This window comes from Zonotrichia albicollis, chromosome 31 (assembly GCF_047830755.1).
Source record: "Zonotrichia albicollis isolate bZonAlb1 chromosome 31, bZonAlb1.hap1, whole genome shotgun sequence".
NCBI classification, from domain to species: domain Eukaryota; kingdom Metazoa; phylum Chordata; class Aves; order Passeriformes; family Passerellidae; genus Zonotrichia; species Zonotrichia albicollis.
Window position 1 is genome coordinate 863247 of NC_133849.1, and position 19847 is coordinate 883093.

A 19847-nucleotide genomic window follows, 5' to 3' on the forward strand; every position below is an offset into this window, starting at 1 on the left:
TGAAGGGAGGATATCAGTGACCCCTGAGGGGAATTTTTCACAGGTACCTTGCTTGCACTGACTGTTTCTGTTTGTGTGTGTGCTCCTACACATGTGCCATAGGAAATCTGGCAGAAATAATGCTTTCTTAGATGTGTAAGTACCTTGGATATCTAAGTTAGGCCTGAAACCAAGATTCAGTTATAGTTCTGAACTTACTTAAATGCTGCTAAGTATTGTTCCTTTGCTCAGTTGTTAAACGTAAGTTATAAGTGTTGTTTTCTGTTAAGTTGCTGAATAGAATGTGGAAGTTATAGCTGTAAGTTAGGTTAAGTGTGAGTGTTATTGCTCTGTTGAATTGCTAGCCCTATGGTGTAAGTTAGGTTATAAATTAAGGTAGAATTTGAAGTGCTGCTCAGTGTTGTTAACTTTTAGGCCTCGTTCCTTTTAATCCCTGTCCAAACTGTCTTTTGTCCCATGCACCTAAACACAACACACATCCACTCACACTGTCTTAGAGAGTTCTCAGTGCATTTCTGTTTTGATTGACTGGATTTTGTTTGCTTTTGTTGTTGCTTGTTTTCCCTTGTGCCTTAGCTGTCTTGTGGGCAGTAGAGTGAATCTTGCCAATGAATTGATTGTGCTTTGCTACTAAACGTGAAATCTGACTTTGCTCATGGCTTTGCCACTGATTTTGAAGCAATCTCAAACACTATTGTTGGGGAAGATGAAACAGGAAAGCCTTTATAAATATGATTGTCTGGCAAAAGATTTTGAGAATATAGAAACTAGAAGCGAGATTGAAATGAAAGCAAGCTTTGAGATCCCTTAGTTACTGAGCAACTGGAAAACAATGGTGTGGCTGACTGAAGGTAATCCCCTTTTGCTGGAACAATTCCCTGTGCTTGCAGACAGGTCCAAGGGTCAGAGCAGACCCTACCAGCTTGGCAGAAGGGTCCAAAGAGGAGTTTTTAGGGTTTAAAATGTAACACAGTGCGGTAATGTAATGATTCTTATAGGCTGTATGTAAATGCTATAGGATTTGTATCTTGTACTAGATTGGTTAGTGAGAATCAGAATATTCAACACAGAAGAAGATTTCTTGTATTGTAACGGGAACCTTGGTCTCTTACCCCTTTTACTCTCTTGCCTCTCTCACCCTCTCATCCTCTCTTCCCCTCTCTTCTCTCAGGCCTGCTCCGAGCTGTGCCTGGCAGCTCCAAGCAGGGCCCTGCACCCAGGCCCTTTGCAATAAACCCCAAGTTCCATGCCCTGGCTGCAGAGATCTCTCATCTCTGTCCATCCCGACCATCCTACCCTAGACACTCCTACAACTCTCGTCCCTGACTGCCCCACAATGTCCCACATCAGCGAGGGTGTCACAAGGGCCACAGCCGGCACCCAGCAGCCGAGGGACAGCCTGGAAGGGGCCGGGAGCAGCCCCGGCCTTGTGGCCTTGCAGCCCCTGCGGGGCCCGGAGGCCGGGCAGGCTCTGGCCGCGGTGCCAGCGACAGCCGCAGCGCCGCCCTGCCGAGCCCCGGGGCCGCAGCCCGGGCTGCCGGGGCAGCGGGAATGGCCCGGCCGGCCGCGCCGGGGCCCTACGGGCGGTGGCTCCGTGTCCCGGAGAGGCCGGGGCGCAGGGGGGACCCTCGGGGCTCTGCCGGGCACCGGGGCTCGGCCCTGCCCCGCCCAGGGACACCCGCGGACACCGAGCGCAGCCTCGGCCATTGGCAGGGCACGGGGAGCAGAGCGGGGCAGCGGCACCACGGAAACACCGAGGGGCTGCCCGGGGCACGGCCGGGGAGAGCCGGGCTGGAGAGCCGGGAGAGGCTGCTCGGAGCTGGCCCGGGGCTCGGGCACCTGGGGGACAGAGCCCGGCTCTGAGCTGACTCTGAGCCTGAGACACCTGAGAAATGACAGCACGTGTTGCTAGATACACTTCATTATTCTGTATATTCTCAATGTAAGTTTCTATGAGGGAATATTTTTACATTCATTTTACAATGTTTTCTCCCTTTAAAATGAGATGAATCACTTTTTGTTATATATCCGGAGGGATGGGCTGGGAAAGGTTGTGGATAATGGAGTTTTTTATTCACTGTATTTTCAAACCTGAGATGTGACAAGTCCAGACTTGGACTCCAACAGCAGTGTCTGGTTCTGACTGCTCTGCTTTTCACGGTGAGATCCCAGTTCTTTCAAATCCAGCAGTCAAAGCCCTTGAAACACGGAAAAGCTGGGAATCAGGTTAAAGGCCTTGGAGGGTTTGCTCTGTCCGTACATTCCCCATGTCCCCTGGTGTCCGTTCAGCCTCTCCGCTCCTGTCCGGGTCCAAACTGCTGTATCCAGAGTTCAGTACGTGCTTTTATAGATAGATGGAGACCTGTGATTATTGTGTATGCAGTTGTCTCGCAGTGAGTTGCTGTGACGGCACATTCCGTGCTCCTCTGCTTTGTGCCCAAAGAATGGTTATTGTGTCTTTAACCCCCGGCAGCCGGGACGGGCCGTGTGCGGCCGGGGCGGGAGCGGCTCCTTGTTCGCTGCGCGGGCGTTTCGAAGCCTCGCTGCGCGGCTTTTCCGCGGCTCTCTCTGCGCCCCGTGGTTTTCTGTGCGGCTGAAAAGCTTTTTTGGGCCAGGCAAACAAAGGATTTTCCCTTTCCTCGGTCGGGAGAGGCTGCAGCGCGAGCCTCGGAGTGCCCGGGGCGCGCTGAGCAGCGGCTGTGCCGGAGCCGGGGCCCCGCGCGGGCGGGAGCGGAGCGGCGCCGCTGCCGCCCGAAGCCGCTGCGAGCCGGGCCGGGCCGGGCCGGGAGAGAAAACAGCCCGAGGCTGCGGCGCCGCCGCTTCACCCGCCGGGACCGCGCCCGCGGAGCGCGGCTGGGGAGGAGCTCAACGCCGGGCTCGCGCCGGGCTCGCATCGCCTTGGGACAGCCCCTGGTTGGCTTTTCCCTGCGGGAGAAGCCGGTGCCGCCTGTAGCCCGTGTCGCGAGCGGGGATTTCTCTGGCATTTTGGGTCTTTTGTCCCAGAGTGTGTGGGGGGACTAAGGGCTGACAACTCAATGTCTATTAATGTTTTTTAATGGTTTTTTGTTCGTGCCTTTTTGTTATTCTGTTTGTTAATAAACTGTTGGAGGTTTTTTCAGTTTCATCTATTAACATTCATTTCCTGTTGGTGGAAAGGGATTATTGGAACCCTGCAGAGGGGACAACACTCACCCCAGAGTGTCCTCTTTTAAATCATGTCTCAAGCTGAGACACCTACAAGTGCTTGGAATGTGGAATGAACTCCAGCCAAAGCTCCCACCTGATCCGGCACCAGGAGATCCAAAGCAAGGATCCTCCCTGCTGGGGCTTGGGATGTGGGAAGAGCTTCATATGCCAGTCTGACTTGTTTACCCATGATAGGATCCACCTCAGGGAATGGCCCTACAAGTTCTTGGAATTCGGGCAGAGCTTCCAGTAAGAACTCCCACCTCATCAAGGTCAACCAGATCCATACGGGGCAATGGCGCTGTGAGTGTGGGGAGTGTGGGAACGGCTTCAGGCCGAGCTCCAAGCTCGTCACCCGCCAGTGCATCCACACCAGGGAGAGTCCCTGCGAGTGCCCCAAGTGCGGGAGGAGCTTCTCACAGAGCTCTCACATGACCCAACACCAACGGAGGCGCCACTGAGGGAAGCCCTACGAGTGTGGGAAGAGCTTCATGCGCTGCTCCAGCTCCATCCGCCATGGGAGGATCCGCACTGGATGATCCCCAGTGACCCCCACTGGGCAGAGCCCTGATGATCCCTGATCCGTGTGATCCCTACTGAGTGCAGGGAAGGTGTTGGAGAGATTTCTTTCTCCTTGCTGCTGTGATTTGGTTGGCAATAAATTCACTCCCTGTGTCCAGGCTGGGTCTGTTTTGCCTGTGCCGGTGCTCAGAATGGGACTGCCCCGTTCCTTTTCTGAGCTCCTGGGGTTCTCCTTTGTGTTTCCTCTCCCTGTGCAGCTGCAGAGGGCAGGCACAAAGCAGTTTTTGTGGCTTCCAGCTTCCAGGCAGGGTCAGCTGAGCGCTGGATGATCAAAGGGGTTTGTGGATGTTCCCTGTTTGCGGGCGTCCCCGCTGGAGGAGGGTGTCCCCCCTTGCTGCAGCCCCAGCCCTCAGGCAGAGCTCAACCAGGCAGAGAACACCCTCAGATGTGGCCTCATTTTTGAGCACACCTGAGCCCCTCGAAATCTCCATCCCCATTTTGGGTTAACCTGAGCTCCTGGATATCTCAGACCCCATTTTTGGAGCTGTTTTGGGCATGCAGGTTTTGTTAGCAGGGAGGGTTCAGGGCTGGGTTTTGAGAGAAGCTGCTGGAAGCTTCCTTCATGTCCCACAGAGTCAATCCCTGGTGCCTGCAACGATGGAGATGCTGCATGCAGAGATTCATGGAGACGCAATGATTCACCTGCAGCCACTGGAGAAGCCATGCTGGAACATGGGGGTGCCTGACAGGAGGCTGTGTCTACGGTTGAAAGGTGTAGCTGCTGGTATAAGGAAGGGTAAGACCAACTGTTGCCACATTTCTCTTCACAGAGAAAAGCAAGGCAACAATCCTTCCCAAGAATATTTCTGGGTTTCACATTTTCTGAACATCAGAGAGAAAAAAACCATAATTCTCATTTGCTGTGCCTGTGTTGTGCAAAAGTAGAATGTAACATGGAGATTGTTTATCCAAAGTGATGGTGTTTTGTTTCCTAGACCTATCAGGGCCGAGTGTGTGTGTGAGTTGGGACTGTCAGCCGACAGTCACGGGATGAGTGCAGTGAAGTGCAGTTGTGTGCAGAGTGACTGCTTGGCAGATTCAGTTTAGATATAATGTATATTGTATAGAATAATATAGTATAATAAAGTAATTAATTAGCTTTCTGATATCCATGGAGTCAGATGCATCATTCCTCTCCTTTGTGGGGACGCCTTTGATTCGATAAGTGGTGACCGCAGACGTGTGCTGTAGCCTGGACTGCAGAACCAAGGCCCTGAATTTGGGCGGATTTGGCGGCCAGACCGAGCACAGAAGAATCTGCCGAATCCTCCCAGAAGCGTGTCCGGATCCTTCGCGGGACAGACGGGAGAAGCCGCGGACAGTCTTTAGGACCCAGCGGACCCCAGCCGCTGAAACCGGACACTGCCGCCAGCTTTCCCCAGAGAGGTATTAACCCTTTCCTGCGTCTCCCTAGGTGGAGGCTCGGTCTTTTCCGGCCGAGTTTGGCCCCCTAGCCTTAAAGGCCAGGGGTGGGGAAGCCCTTCTGGCAGGCACTGCCCGATTGGGGGGACTTTGACTTTGGGAAGAAATGTCTGTAGACATCAGCACTCGATTTGCGGGGAGAGAGAGTCACTTTTAGGATATGGAGAACCTGGTTTGTGACCACGGAGTTCTCGTGCCCTCAGAGAAACTTTACGAGTTTGGTCCCTCCTGTTGCCAAGACACTCGCAGCACGGTGGGGCCGGGTCGTGAGAACAAAGACCCACACCATGGGCCGGGTCTGGCCGCTCGGCCCGTCCCCCCAGCTTTGACCCCTTCAACCGGGCCGGGGCCGCCACCCCATGGGACGGGTCTGGTTTCCTTGGCCCGCCTAACAAGGCGGGGCTCAGGGACACAGGAACAGAAATAGGAACAGGGGAAGGAGCCAGTGGGGTCTAACAGCTTTTGGAGTGAAGCTTCTTGTGTCTCCTAAAAACCAGGGAATGCTCCCCCAGGGTGTCCACAGCGGCAGGTGGAGGTGACCCCACACCAGGGGAGGTTTCCAGCAGCACCAGGAGATGGTGGGTCCAGTCACCATTGGGGACCACATTAGGGGTCAGCATGTGCCCCAAGAGCTCCTGCTGGCCCTGGAAACACCTCAGCTGCACCTGTGCAAGGTGAAAATCCATCACAGAGCAGAGTAGGCAGCTGGGGCTGGCCTGGGAGCTCCAGGGCACCAGTGAGGTTGACACGCTGGGAGGCACTGGAAGAGAGCAGGGAGACACGGGGGTGGAAGGGGAGAAAGAGGGTGCAGGGCTGTTGTGGCACTAAGAGGGACTGGGAATGGAATGGGGTGGCACTAAGAGTGAGTGGAGCAGGTTGGGGAGCACTGAGGGGGCAGGGGCAGATCTAAGTGAACTGAGAATGAACTGGAAATGGACTGGGAGGGATGGAGGGAATCCTAGGGACTGGGCTTGAACAGGAAGGGACGGGGACTGAACTAAGCAGAATAGATAGAGATTTGGATGACTTGGATGCGAACTGGAAGGCACTGGATGGGGGACAGATGGAGGGCACTGGGAGGGGCAGGGAATGAAGTGAGAAGCACTGGGAGTGTGAGGATCTCTGCATCCCCATGGATGTCTGTGGAGGGTCAAAAATGGGACATCACACCATGATCAATGTGATCAAGTGAAGCCGATTTATTGCTCAGATAAGTTACATTTATACCATGTTCTACTCTTCACGATCCATAAGCGAATACATGATTGGTTTAGTCTGTGCATGCGTCTCAAACTGTCAGCTAATTGTTTAGTTTTCTTTCTTCATGCGTTCTGCTGTGGCTTTTAGTTCTGTCTTCATACCCTGCCTTCCATCCTGGACTCGTTTACTCCTGAGTACGCTCTTCCTCTTTCGTGTCCTTAAGGCTGCTGTGACTTCCTGCTCAGTCTCGATGAAGGCTGGGTTGTGCACATGCCCACAGTTCTGCAAGAAACCCTCAACAGATGTCCAGGGGCTGTGGGGGGATCTCTGCATCCAGCACCTCCATCTCTGGTACCACCAGGGATTGGCTCTGCTGGACATGGAGGAAGCTTCCATAGCTTCTCTCAGAAACCACCCCTGGAGCACTCCTGCTACAAAAAACAGGCTGTGCAAACCCAAAACAGCTCTAAAAATGGGGCTCCAGATATTTAGGAACTCAGGTGAACTCCAAGATGGGTATTGAATTGTCCAGGGGCTCAGTGTGCCCATAAATGAGGCCCCAGGTGAGGGCATTCTGTGCTTGGCTGAGCGCTGCCTGAGGGCTGGGGCTGCAGCAAGGGGGGACACCCTCCTCCAGCCGGGATGTCCCACAAACAGGGGAGCCCCACAAGCCCCTCAGAACCCCGGAGCTGGGCTGGTCCTGCCAGAATGTAGGGAGCCACCAAAACTGCTCTGTCCTTGCCCTCTGCAATGGCACAGGGAGAGGAAATACAAGGAAAGGGCCAGGAGTGCAGAGAAAGACCGGGAGACATCCCGTCATGAGACCAGCACAGGCAAAACAGATCCAGCCTGGGCACAGGGAGTGAATTTATTACCAAGCAAATCACAGCAGGACAAAGAGAAGGGAAAGAAATCTCTCCAACACCTTCCCCCCACAAAATGGAGATCATGCAGAACAGGGGGCACCAGAGCTCTTCCCAACGGGGGTCACTGGGGACCATCCACTGCAAATCCTCCAACGGGAGCTGAAGCAGCGCGCTTCAACGAGTCCCAGAGAGCAACCTGCGCTTTCAAGGCCTGGAGCACGCTTGCTAAAGGAGCTGGCAAAGGAGGGGATGGACAGGTCTTTCTTTGGAGATCTGAAAGCCCTTTATTGCCAGGAAGAGGGCCCAGAGACAAAGACCCAGCAGGGTTGTGGACACAGGGTTAAATATGGAAAAAGGGGCGGACTTGAAGGCCAAGATCCAATGGAAACAGGGAAAAGTGGTGTAGAGGAAGGGCAGTAAACTAGGGGAACCAATGGGATAACAGCAATGGAACACTGCAGCAAACTGGGGCCAATGTGATCAGGTGAGGGAAGAACATTCTAGGGGGATAAAAATGTAGTAAAAAGGAGTTGAACAGGGGTAATGTCAACTGGATAAACCAATGAAATTTAACACATTACATGTGTCTGCAGAGGCCTATGGGAGGGAGGCTCCTCTAACCCTAACCTCAGAGGAGTGTTTCTCCTTGCTTGTTTCTGCCCCTCCAGAACTGAGGTGTTACAGCCCCACTGGCAGGCCCCTGAGTCTTCACAGGGGATGGAGTTGAAGCAGTTCACGAAGCTCTTCCTGCACTTGGAACACTCGCAGGGCTTCCCTTACTGGTGTGTCCGTTGGTGTTGAGTCAAGCCAGAGCTGCTGGAGAAGCTCTTCCCACACTCCCCACACTCATAGGGCCTCTCCCCGGTGTGGATGCGCCGGTGCAGGGTGAGGTGGGAGTTGCGTTTGAAGCCCTTCCCGCAGTCGGGGCAGCGGAAGGGCCTCTCGTCTGTGTGAATGCGCTGATGCAGGAGGACATGGGACTTGCTCCGAAACCTCTTCCCACACTCGGAACACTCGTAGGGCCTCTCGCCAGTGTGGGTCCTCCGGTGCCGGATCAGGTCAGAGTGCCACCCAAAGCTCTTCCCACAGTCCAAGCACTCGTAGGGCTTTTCCCCAGTGTGGATCCTCCGGTGTTCCATCAGGCTGCAGCTCTGTCTGAAGCTCTTCTTACACAAATAACACTCATAGGGCCGTTCCCCAGTGTGGATCCTCAGGTGCCGGATCAGGTTGGAGCTGTCTCTGAAGGTTTTCTCACATTCCCCACACTTGTAGGGTTGTTCCACCTGTTCTCCAGTGTGGATCATCTGGTGCCGGAGCAGGTGGGAGTTGCGGCTGAAGCCCTTCCCACATTCCAAGCATTTGTGGGGCTTCTCCACCAGCTCTGAGCTCTGGCTGGACCTCGCACCACCTTTCTGGCACATAGGGGGTCTTTTCTTCTTGCAGCTCCCTGGGCTGGGTTTGCAGCCCCTCCTCATGCTGCATCTCTGGGGCTCTTCCTTCTCCTCCATTGGCCCAAGGCTTGGGAAGGACAAATCTTGGTCTGGGGGGAGGAAGAATAGGTGAACACCTTAGGCTGGGGTTCCTCCTACCCAAGTTCCTCTCAGAAAGTGACCAGATATTATGTGTCCATAAAAATCTCCAAAACACAAAGGCTCAGCCCCCAAAAAAATCCTCACAGGAGATTCACCTCTCTTGTTTCTCCACTCTGGGTGTTGGGGTTTCCCTTCCCCTGGCTGATGGGGTTCCTGTGGCTCCTCTATTCTGGGGTCTTGCTTACAGATGACCCAGGGTATTTGAGGGTCCCAGTGATCCCTTCTCCCCTGACTCCCTATTAGAGGGTTCCATGGATGTTGGGATCTCTAGCTGGTCAGAGTGACCCCGAGAAAAGTTCGAAAGTCTTTTTTCCCAGCCCGGTGCTTGAAGAAGGAGTCAGGGCTCTTCGTTTCTCAATCTCAAGGTTGCTTATTTTATCTATAAAAAATTTTCTCCTGGCCTGCCGAGGTCAGCTCAGCAGGACAGTTCCAGGCACTCTGCCTGCCCACAGAGCGGCGTTATGTCTTTATACTATTATGTCTTTATTATGTCTTTATACTAAAAACTACATATACAATGTTTACAATAACTTTGCAATACCTATCACCTATGTTAGACAGCGAGCTTTTACTCTAAACCAATCTAAAAGTGCCAACATCACAGCGGAAGATGGAGGCCAAGAAGAAGAAGGAGAAAGGCTGCACACACCCACACTTGCCTCCTGAACCCCCCATACCAAAAACCCCAAAATCAACTTTTCCACCCCGTGATAACTTCACTACATTCTACTTAAACTGTTGTGGCCTGCTGATCTTCATACAAGGTTGGTAACTTGCTCCATGGGTCATAATCAAAACCACAGAGGCATCTTGGGCTCTGTGCCAGGGTCTCTGAGACCTCTGGCAGGGGTCTTGGCTCCTCAAGTGTCATGGTTTGGGCCACTTCTTCCTGGTCAAACCACCACATTAGGAGAGCCAGAGGGATGTTCTGGGTTCTGACACATGGATGACACATGACACATCCCAGGAGTCCCCCAACTCCAGAATCTCTCCTCCCCCCTTCAGGATGCTGTGGGTCCAACAGCTATGGGATTGCCCCTCTCCACTCTAACCACTCCAGGGGTCCTGCAGTTCCCCTCCACCTCTCTCCTGGGGGGCCCCAAGACTGATGTGCTCCTTCCACCAGTACCTGGTGATCATCTTGTGGATCGCCAAATATCCCCCCAAAGTGGAATCTGTGATTCAGCTTTCAGGTCCTGCAAGACTCAAACTTTCCCTCCCCCAGAGAACCACAATGCCTCCCAGGGACCTCTGGAATCTGCCAACTCCAAACACTTCCCCTAGAAGAACCCCTCTGGAGGACTCCCTGGTACATTTGGGGTGAGCTTCCCCCCACCCAGTCACCAGCAGGATGGAAACTTGTGCTTCTCCTTCTGCTCCTCTTCCTGCTCCTCCTTCTCCTCTCCCCCTCCCCTCCTCCTCCGTGACCAACCCAGATCCCCCTTTCCCACCCCCCTCTGCCCCACAGCTGAAAAAGCATCACCGGCTGCTGGGTGGGGGGAACCAGCCCAAGGAGCTCCCCAAGGATGGACAGGGAGTTTGGGGAACCCCCAGTACGGATCCATCCCCTCCCACAGCCCTGGGGAATCGCTCCAGGGATTGAGTGATGGGGACACAAAGGGAACACCACGGAACCCCTTTCCTGCTGTTCCCCCTCCCATTATCCACCTCTCCTATCCTTTGTCTATCATCCCCTCTAAATCCCAGCTCCCCTCTGGCTCAGTTTAGGGCTGACCCTCCCCTGTCCCTGGCAGTTTTAGTGTCCTAAATGCCCTTTTATGGCTTCTCCCTCCTTCTCCTATCATATTGAAAAGAATGAGATGAAAGTGTCTACAAAAAAATGGTGTGAATCTCCTTTGAGATAGAGGAAGGGACTTGTAGATAAGGAAGTGACACGAGAAACCATCAGTCTCGGAAAATGTTATTATTTGACATGGACTCCTGCTCAGCCAAGGTCCTGCCAATTCCTGACCCTCCAGAAAAAGAACAAAGACTTAACAGAGCCATTATTATCATACGTGATAAAAAAGTGGATAATGTTGAGGTAGATTGCACATTCCCCCAGACGTAATTAAGGACATGGATACCCAGAGGGGCAATAAGGGAAGTGGAGAAGGGATTTGGACAACAGGGGATGGATGGTGTTGGTGTGGTGGGAAGGGATTGGGTGAAGGGGAGTGTGCAGCAATATGGCTGAGGCAAGGAGCAGCAGGAGGAATCTATGTAGTATGAAAAAGGATGACGGAAAAGAGAAGGAAAAGAAGGAATTGTGAGGATTTGGAATGTTCAGCACCATCTTATCCTCGAAATTTGCCAGGTGATGCAGGACCAATTACAGATTCTTTTCTATCCCCGGTTTCCAGGAGAGGAAAACAAGGAGGTCAGGGTTTCAGGGGGTTTCTCTGTGGGGGGCAGCGGCAGCACCGGGCGCAGAGCTGCGGCACCGGGAGCACGGGCTGGGGGCCTGTGGGGAGCTGCGGGGCCAGGCCGGGGCTGTGGGGCAGCCGGGGCTCAGCGCCGGGCGCTGCCTGACCCCACCAGCCCCGGGCAGGGCCGGCAGCGGCCCCCGGCCCCCAGGAGGCTGCGGGACGCCCCGGCCGCTGCCCGGCCCCGTGCAGCTGCCGGCCCTGCCCGCCGGGGGGCGCCTTTGGACACTGCGGCAGGACAGGGAGCGGCTCTGGGCTACGGGCTGGGGAGGGCACCCTGAGCACAGGGAGGAGGAGCAAGGAACACCTGGGAAATGTCGATTGTACATGGAAAGATCAGGATTTTCTTTTAAGGATTTCGTTTGGGTCACTTGAGAAATGAATGATTTTGGAAAAAACTTGGCAGCTTTCAGAGGATGAGCACCCACAGGCACTGAGGGGGCTGCAGGAGGGGCACAAGAAGGCCCTGCAGCACTTGGGCACAAAGGCACAGCAGGTGAGTGCAAGAAGGGAGCAGCAAAAGGCCAAGCTGAAGGCAAAGGCCAGGGCACAGTTCCTACAGCCCCTGAGGGATCAACCCCAGGGCCCAAGGGGGCCCCAGCACCCAGGGCACGGCTCGGCCACAAGCACCTGGCAGAGGCATTGCCCTCCTCGGCAGGGGAGAGCCCACCCAAACAGCCCCTGGCAAGGAACCAGGGCTCCAGCTGCAGGGCACAAGGACACTGCAAGCACAGACAGCAGCACCCTCAGCACCAGCAAGTCCACCCCTTGATGCACATGGATTGCCAGGGCTGTCACAGCTCCCATCACACCAGGGACCCTCCACACTGCAGCCCTTGAGAACATTCAGGGTGGGTCTGCATTGAGAGGAGGCATTTCCTGATGGACACAGGGGCCTCTCAATCCACTCTGAATCTTAGACCTAATGGGCAAAACAGTAAAGGAATATTTTAATTTTTAAGGGAATGAGTGGGAAAGATGAGCAGGTATGATTTGTTCAACCACTATTAGAAGCTCTGGGAGATAGGTTTGAAATAAATTAATTTTTTTTTTCCTCCAGTGATTGCAATTAACTAGGAAGGAATTTGAGAGCTGGATTTTAATACTGTAAAAGGGGATACAGAGGCTAGTTCTGTTCTATCTTTGTGCCAAAACCTGACAAGGCCTATGCTGAAGTGAACCCAGAAGTGTGGGAAGCCCCAGAAAAATACAGACAATTTGATATGGAGCCTCCCCAAATGACTTTGAAGCAACCAGGACAAGAAGTGTCTAAAATCAATACCCTGTTCCAAGAGAGGGAAGGAAGGGCTCACAGCCTGGTACTGAGTCCCTGTTAAAGGCAGGGTTTTGGAGCCAGGGATCTCTCCCTACAACACTCCTATCCTGCCAGTCAACAAACTGGATGGATGGACACAAGGAGGAATCACAGAATTTTCAAGTGTTAAAATGAAGATTAACTGAGGTGGCTGAGCTGGGCCTTCCAGACAGGGAAAAAGAATTTGCATTATAGGCAGATATTAAACAGGGTCATGCCAAATGAATTCTTGTGTTAAAATGTTTAACACAGTGGCCAGAGTGGCCTCAGTGTCTGCAGAATTGTGCAGCCACAGCTTCCATAAGAACTGAGGCCTGAAAACTGATGACAACAGTAAGATCTCCTACAGTTCAAGTCTGGCATCAAGGTAAAACTTTGACAATCAAAAGAGCCTCTACATGGATGAGCAGGGCTCGGTTATTACAGTATGAAACTTCTCCAATGGCACAGGAGGATTTAGAACTGAGGACAGGGCAAGGGTTTAACCCAGCCTCCTGTTTGAACAGCCTGGAGAGGGGCTGGCAGGGAACCCAGGACTGCACTCAAGGGACACAGCTCCAGACCCAGGCTGGGACAGATTGATGGGACATTCCCTGGCCTGAGGGAGAAAATGTGTTTGTGGATGGCTCTGCAAGGGCAGCAGAAGGGAAAAGAGCTACAAGACAGGCTGTTATGAAGGAAGGGGAATCAGACACAGCGCAGGTCACCGCCCCATGCTCAGCTCAACCCACGCAGCTGTGGGTGCTTGTGAGAGCCTGGCACTGAAATGCCCCCAGCAGGAAGGCTTCAATATCTTCTGCTGACACCATGGCACCTAACAGGGGAGCAAAAGCAATTCTGACTGCTTCAGCAATCACTGCATCAATTATACAGGTATTTTAAAAAAGAATAATTTCAAATTTAATTTATAAAAATAAATTATTTCTCTAATTGTGCTTCTTTTCCCTTTGCTTTGGGGAAAGGAGTCTTGAATTATTTTTTATAGGATGTGACAGCATTCCATAGAGATGAGCTTAACATGTTAATAGACTGGGAACAGCCCAACAGACACCCACAGAGATAACGACCAGCAACAAAACATCAACATTGCCCAGCAGCAAACAGCAACCAACAGCTACCCCAGGCACTGCCCCCGGCAGAGCTGGAGACACCTGGGCTGGAAAAGGCTGAGAAGGAAATCCAGGAGTGTGGACTGAATTCACATCAGAGGGGAAGAAATCCGGGTCCAACAGGAAACCAAATACTAAGAACAATGCAACTTCTAAACAATGAATATTAAACCAATGGATTTATATTGTGTCAGACTGTAGAAAGTTCAGGATAAATCTAGTAAAACTCACATGTTATGGAATGATTTTTCTCTGCACAGCCTGGCTATAGGCGGATGAAATTATTTCTGTTGCACATCCTGGCCAGAATCAAGTAATGCCTTGATTATCTAACACTAAAAATATTGTTGGAGAGTTTTTGTTCTTCCTCCAGATTCAGTGCTAAGATTACAACATCAGAATGTTTTTTTCTTAACAATCTTACTTTAATATTGTCAGTTACGTTTGGACCAAGGTTCTGAGAGCCAATTTTTATTCTTCAGGGAAGTAGCAGAAATTTTTATTGCGGAGGGAGGTTTTTGTGTATGTGTATGCATAGCCCTTAGTGATGGCAAAATTTTGTTATGGGTTCTTCCATATTCACTTTAGGCTGCCTTTTAAAACCTAGAAGAGCATTAAAGGTGACCGTTTACCTTGTAAACAGTTAACAGAATATTGTTTAAAAAAAGGAGAAAAATAAAAGCAGTGGAGGGGAGGGAACACATGAGATACCAGATTGCTGCACTGGAACACAAGGTTCAGTTTAAGACTGCTGGGCAAAGTGTGGACACTGTACCTGGGTCTCTTGCCTGGGGCAGGAATTGGGCTGATTCCCTCTGCCCCTCACCCCAAGCTCTGCCTGCTGGCACTGATGGAATTTGCACAGCTCAAGGCAGAGCCCAGGGGGCTCTGACCTTGCAACAGAAACCGTGAAGCTGCAAAAGGAAACAGCAAAAGGAAAATGTTGTGAAAACTTCACTAAAATAAGTGGGGGGGAATCATCCCTCTGCCCACTCCAATATGTGCTGTCACTGTCTATGTTATAAAGGGTGTATCAGAGCACTGGGGATTTTTGCTGCCAAAAATTCAGGGAAATCGGTTGGGAATCCAAGGATTTGATGATTTAATTAGAGAAAAGTGGTCAAGTGATGCAGCCCTGGCTCCTGAGGAAGGGCCCAAAAATGGGGAAAAGATGAACGGCCAGCAGAACAAATCCTGCAACACCATGGACCAGCCCCTGGGAACCCGAACCAATTCATATCAGGAGCCACAGAACCCATTTCTCATTTCAATGGCATCATTAGATTACAAGCTGCCCTTGCAATAATAACCAACCAGACAGCTCCAGCTCCTGACCTTCCTGCTGAGCAATGAACTGAAATGAGGAACACAACACTTAACCATAGGATGGGATCAGATCATCTGTTAGCAGAAAAAGGAGGAGTTTGTGGAAAATTAAATGACTCAAACTGCTGTTGGCAAGGAGATGACAATGGAAAAGTGGTGAAACAGAAAACAAAGGAAATAAGACAGCAGCTCAGGCACCAATCCAAACGTGGAAGGAATGGGAATGGGACACATTTTCGTGGCTCCCTGGCAGACCATGGGTTAAACAATAGCTGTTTCTCCTCTTATGTGCTACAGTAACTCTCATCTTTGTACCACGCGCCACACCTTGAGAGTGCAGCTCATTCAGTAGGTGAGCAAGGGGATTGTTATAGATGGGTAATATGACGATTGGCTCTTGGAATTAAGGGATGAATACTTTTTGTATGTTAAGAGAAGCTTTGCTGATGTATGGTTAAGTTATTTTTGTTTGTAATTTGGACAACCTCTGTTCTCCTCGTTGTCCCTATCCCCTCCTGTACCGTTGCCACTGGAGAGCCTCGGTTGTCAGGGTTGTCGGGGTCACATGGAGGGAGGGCGGGCACATGCGCCCCTTGCATAGGGCAGGCAGAAATGGGGAACACCGCACCTCCAATCGAGCTGCATGAAGTTCTCCATCAATGACGGCAAGGAAGAGTTGACTGGCATTTGGGAGGTGCCAGGGTTGACTGATGAGACACCAGCGTAGAAAAGGTGGAGCAGCCATTTAGTGGACGAACATCTGGCAGATAGGCATGCTGGCAGCACTCTCCCTTTTACCTTATTCAGTCCTTTGTTTTGTTTGTTTCAGTTTAATAAAACTTTAAAATTTTAAAGTAAATGGTCATTTCTCACAGGTATGCAGGTGGCAGCCAGGCCTCCTGATCCAGAAATGCCCAGAAAATGACAGGGAATGAGGTAATTGAAAATAATACCTAAACGAAAGAGGACCCAGTTAGAAAAAACAAGTCAATGTGAGAATCTGCTTGGAGATGGGGCCAGTGACTTGTAGTAACGGGAGAAACCATCAGTGTCAGAAAATGTTACTAATTAACACAGACTGCTGCTCAGACTAAGTGCCGCTGAAATCCTGAGCCTCGAGAAGAAAAAAGACTTAACAGAGCCACGAATATCGGATGTTATATGGGGGGGAGGGTTTGCATCGTAAGGGAGACATGCAGTTCGCGCATCAGGAAGTCTGAACCTTCCAAGTACCTCAGCCAGTGGGCAAAGGGAGAGGGAGATGAGGATGGGGAAATATAAAGGAGCCTGCATTTAAGAGACACCTGAAGGAAATTGCCCAAGGCCACTCCCTCTGCTCAGCAATAAAGTCACTTTTACAGGACTCCTCTGTCTCCTCTGGGCACAAAAACCTCCGGCCACGGCAATTTCCCCGCACAGCCCCGGGCACGGGGCAGCCCCCTCTGTCCCAGCCACAGCAACCGGGCCGAGCCAGCGCTGCTCCGGCAGCGGCTCCTGCCGAGGCAGCGGCCGCAAGGAGACCGCGGGCAGCCGCTCCCGCAGCGCCCTCACGCCAGCGGCAACACGGGCCGGACACGGCACAACGAACCCGCCTGAGACCCCTGCCGCCCCCGAGGTCCGCAGCCAGCCCCGAGCCCCCGCACAACCCAGCGCGGCTCCCACCTGCGCTGCGGCCGCCTCCGAGCTCCGCCGCCGCCTCACCGCGCTCCGGCCGCTGCCGCCGCTCACGGCCCGCACACACGCACCGACAAGGGCGCCGCTGCCGAGCCGCGGCCACCCTCAGCCCGCCACCGGGGCCCTGCTCCGCCCCGCTCCCACCAATCAGCGCGCCACAACCACGACTGACGGCACCACCGCCCAATCGCAGCCAGGGGCGGGATCTGCACATGGCACAGCCCCGCCCCGCGCTCTCAGGGCCCCCTGGACTGCGCGAGGGCGGAGGCGGAGCTGAGGGACAGCCTTAGAACGGGCCCGGGCCCGAGGGGATTGAGCTGAAAACACAAAGAAACTTCTCCGCAGCTCCTGCCACGGCATTCTCGACACTGCGGCTCCGGTGGCTCCGGCTCAGCGGGAAGCCCTGGAGCCTCACTTCTCCTACCCCTAATTAGTGGCAGCAGTGCATCACTTTGATTTCCCTCAAAAAGGGAAAACTGCTCAAAATCTTTCTGGATAAGTGGGAGAGGGGAGAGATTTCTGACAGAGAACTTCAAAAACTCAGAGCAGGATTATGAGAAGTAAGTGAAGACCCTTAAATCCAGCTTTCCCCCACGCCTCCCTCCTTCCAGCTGCACCTCCTACCTCGGCCGTGCCGCAGACAGGGAATGGGGCCGGGCTCATTTCATGCCCCGGGGCTTCTCCCTCTGCTCAGGGACAGGAGTCGCTCCCCTGCTGCACCCTGGGCTCTCTCCCACCGGAGACTTCTCCAGGAACTTCTCCGAGCTGAGTCCATCCCACAGGGCACAGCTCCCTCCAAGTGCTGCAGCGTGGGTCACTGTGCCCCGGGGTCATTCCTGCCAGGACAGGCTGCTCCAGCGGGGCCCTCTGGCCGCGGGGTCACAGCCTCCTCTCAGGCATCGCCGTGCTCAGCGTGGCTGCTCCGGGGGCTGCAGGGGGATCTCTGCAGCCCCATGGATCTCTGCATCCGACATCGCCGTCTTTGGAGGTGCCAGGAATAGGCTGAGCTCTACCTGAAGCTCTTCTCACATTCCCCACACCCTTCCCAGCACAGGGAGGCTTTTTCCTCCTCACAGCTCCCCGGGCTGACAAGGAGTGGAAGAGACACGGAGAAGGGAAAAGGAAAAGGCAGAAGGAGAGGAGGGAACAAGGGAGGAAGGAGATGAGAAAGGAACATGGATGGATGTAGGACAGAATGAGGAGAAGAGGGAGGGCAGACAAGGAGAAGATGGGATTTGCCTCCATGGCAGAGGGAAGGGGAAGGAGATCCCCTCAGTCCAACCATGGCAGGATGGCGTTGGCAGTGAGGCTGTCCTGCAGCGATGCTGGGCTGGGAGATGGAGCAGCAGAGAGGGGAAAGGGGCAGTGATTCCTCCTGCCCTGCCTGGCTGTCCCAGCCTGGAGCGTCCTGGCGCTGCCGAGGCCCTTGGAGCGTCCGGCACTCCGGAGCCCGAAGCTCACGGCTGCTTTATAAAGCTGACAAAGTCGGCAGGATGGGTCTGGGTATGATCTGCAGCAAACTGGGTTTATTGGTACAGGAACAGGGCACAGAGCTGAACAGGGCCCAGGGTCAAAGACAGGGTGCAAGCTGAGGGCACAGGGGGTTTTTATAGGGGTAGTGAGGGTGGAGCTGAGGGTCAGGGTCCAATGGATATGGGGGAAAATGGTGCAGAGGAGGGGTTAAGGGTCGGGTCAGCTAATGGGGAAACAGGGGCAGAGGAATGCAGTAAATTAGGGCCAATGGAGGGACAGAGAGGGAGAACATTCTAGGGACTAAGCAGAGATGGGTAACATGGGTTGAACTAGGGTAATTAAGCCAACAGGCCAATGGGGTAACCTAACTTTACATAAATGAGCATGTGCCTGCAAAGATCTGTGGGAGAAGCAAGCTTCTCATCATAACCTTGAAATCTATTCCTCCCTTTGGGGACCAGTCCTCCATGGGTGGGAGATTAAACTCTAATGGTAGGCCCATGGACCTCCACACCAATGCATTTTCCTTTTCTTTTTTCTTTCTCCATCCAGACAAACTTTATGATTGGCAGATCATGGCTTGGGAGAACAACAAGGATGAGCGCCTTGGATGTTGTGAGAAAGGAGCCTCACACTTCAGAATTTTTAGAATTTTAATAAGGGATATATAGAGACCCATTAATAACAGCACTGGTGCTTGGTGATGGCCTCAGGCACACCTGTTAACCACAGCAACTCTTCTTGTCTCCTTTTCCCCCTCCATTGGTCAAATACATATTCATAATGATTATAGTAATTCAGACATTTCTTTTAACTTGTTTACATGTTCCAGGAATTCTTTAGGTTGGTTTGACCCCCAACTCGCCTTTTTAGAGTACGTGCAGGAATCGTGGATTGTTCTTTTGAGGGTTGTGTGTCACTCCCTCACAAGGGCCCCTGTTCTGTGGTTTCACAGGTGAGAGTTATTGACAGTGGAAGGGTCTGTGGCAGGACTCCTCATCACATCCCTTCCTTAAATGTTATCTGACCATGCAGATGGTTTTAGCTATTTCCACAGGTCCTTTAAATGAACATTAGCTATTTCACAAATATCTCTGAGTCATTCTCATTATTGTCAGTTAGTTAGAAAAATAAAAGCATTAGTTATTATTTCACAACTACAGCTACTTCTGCAAAAGTTAACGTTATAATGGACAACATCTGGCATCCACTTTAATATTTTGCAAAAGCCAAACTATAATGTATGTTTTTCATACTATCCGCCAACTAAAATATCATCCATAAACGATGTTCTGAGGATATGAGCTACCCAGGGGCCAGGGCATTGGCCACAAAAAGCTGACAAATTATACTACAGCAAAAGCAGTTAAAAGTGATTACAAACTGTACTGCATCAAAATTGTTGTAATTAAGAATACTTTGCAGAAGTCAATACATAATGGCAAAAGCCAACACTACCCAGTTATTTATAACAAACCCAGGGCAGGTTTTTCCCTTGCATGGAGCACTTGGGCCTTCCCCGGGCCCCTTCTGCCCTCGTGCAGAGCCGCTGGCATTTTCCAGCACACCCAGTTTGTAACCAAGAGCCGGGTGCAGCCCAGAAGGCTCCAAGCGCCTCCTTCCAGGCTGACTCTGCAGGTGCCGAGGCTGCTCTGGGCTCTGCCAGGGCTCTGCTG

At 52.5% G+C, this 19847-nt stretch overlaps 1 protein-coding gene across 1 annotated transcript in view; it reads right to left on the reverse strand.

The window, feature by feature from the left end:
• The window catches only part of LOC106630049 (uncharacterized), a 32202-nt gene extending 15371 nt beyond the window's left edge, over nt 1-16831 (reverse strand). The window contains 2 exon segments of the mRNA XM_074529796.1: nt 8037-8796; nt 16687-16831. Coding sequence (XP_074385897.1) covers nt 8037-8764 — 728 coding nt within the window. The 5' untranslated portion in view covers nt 8765-8796; nt 16687-16831.
• Between the last annotated feature and the right edge of the window lie 3016 nt (nt 16832-19847).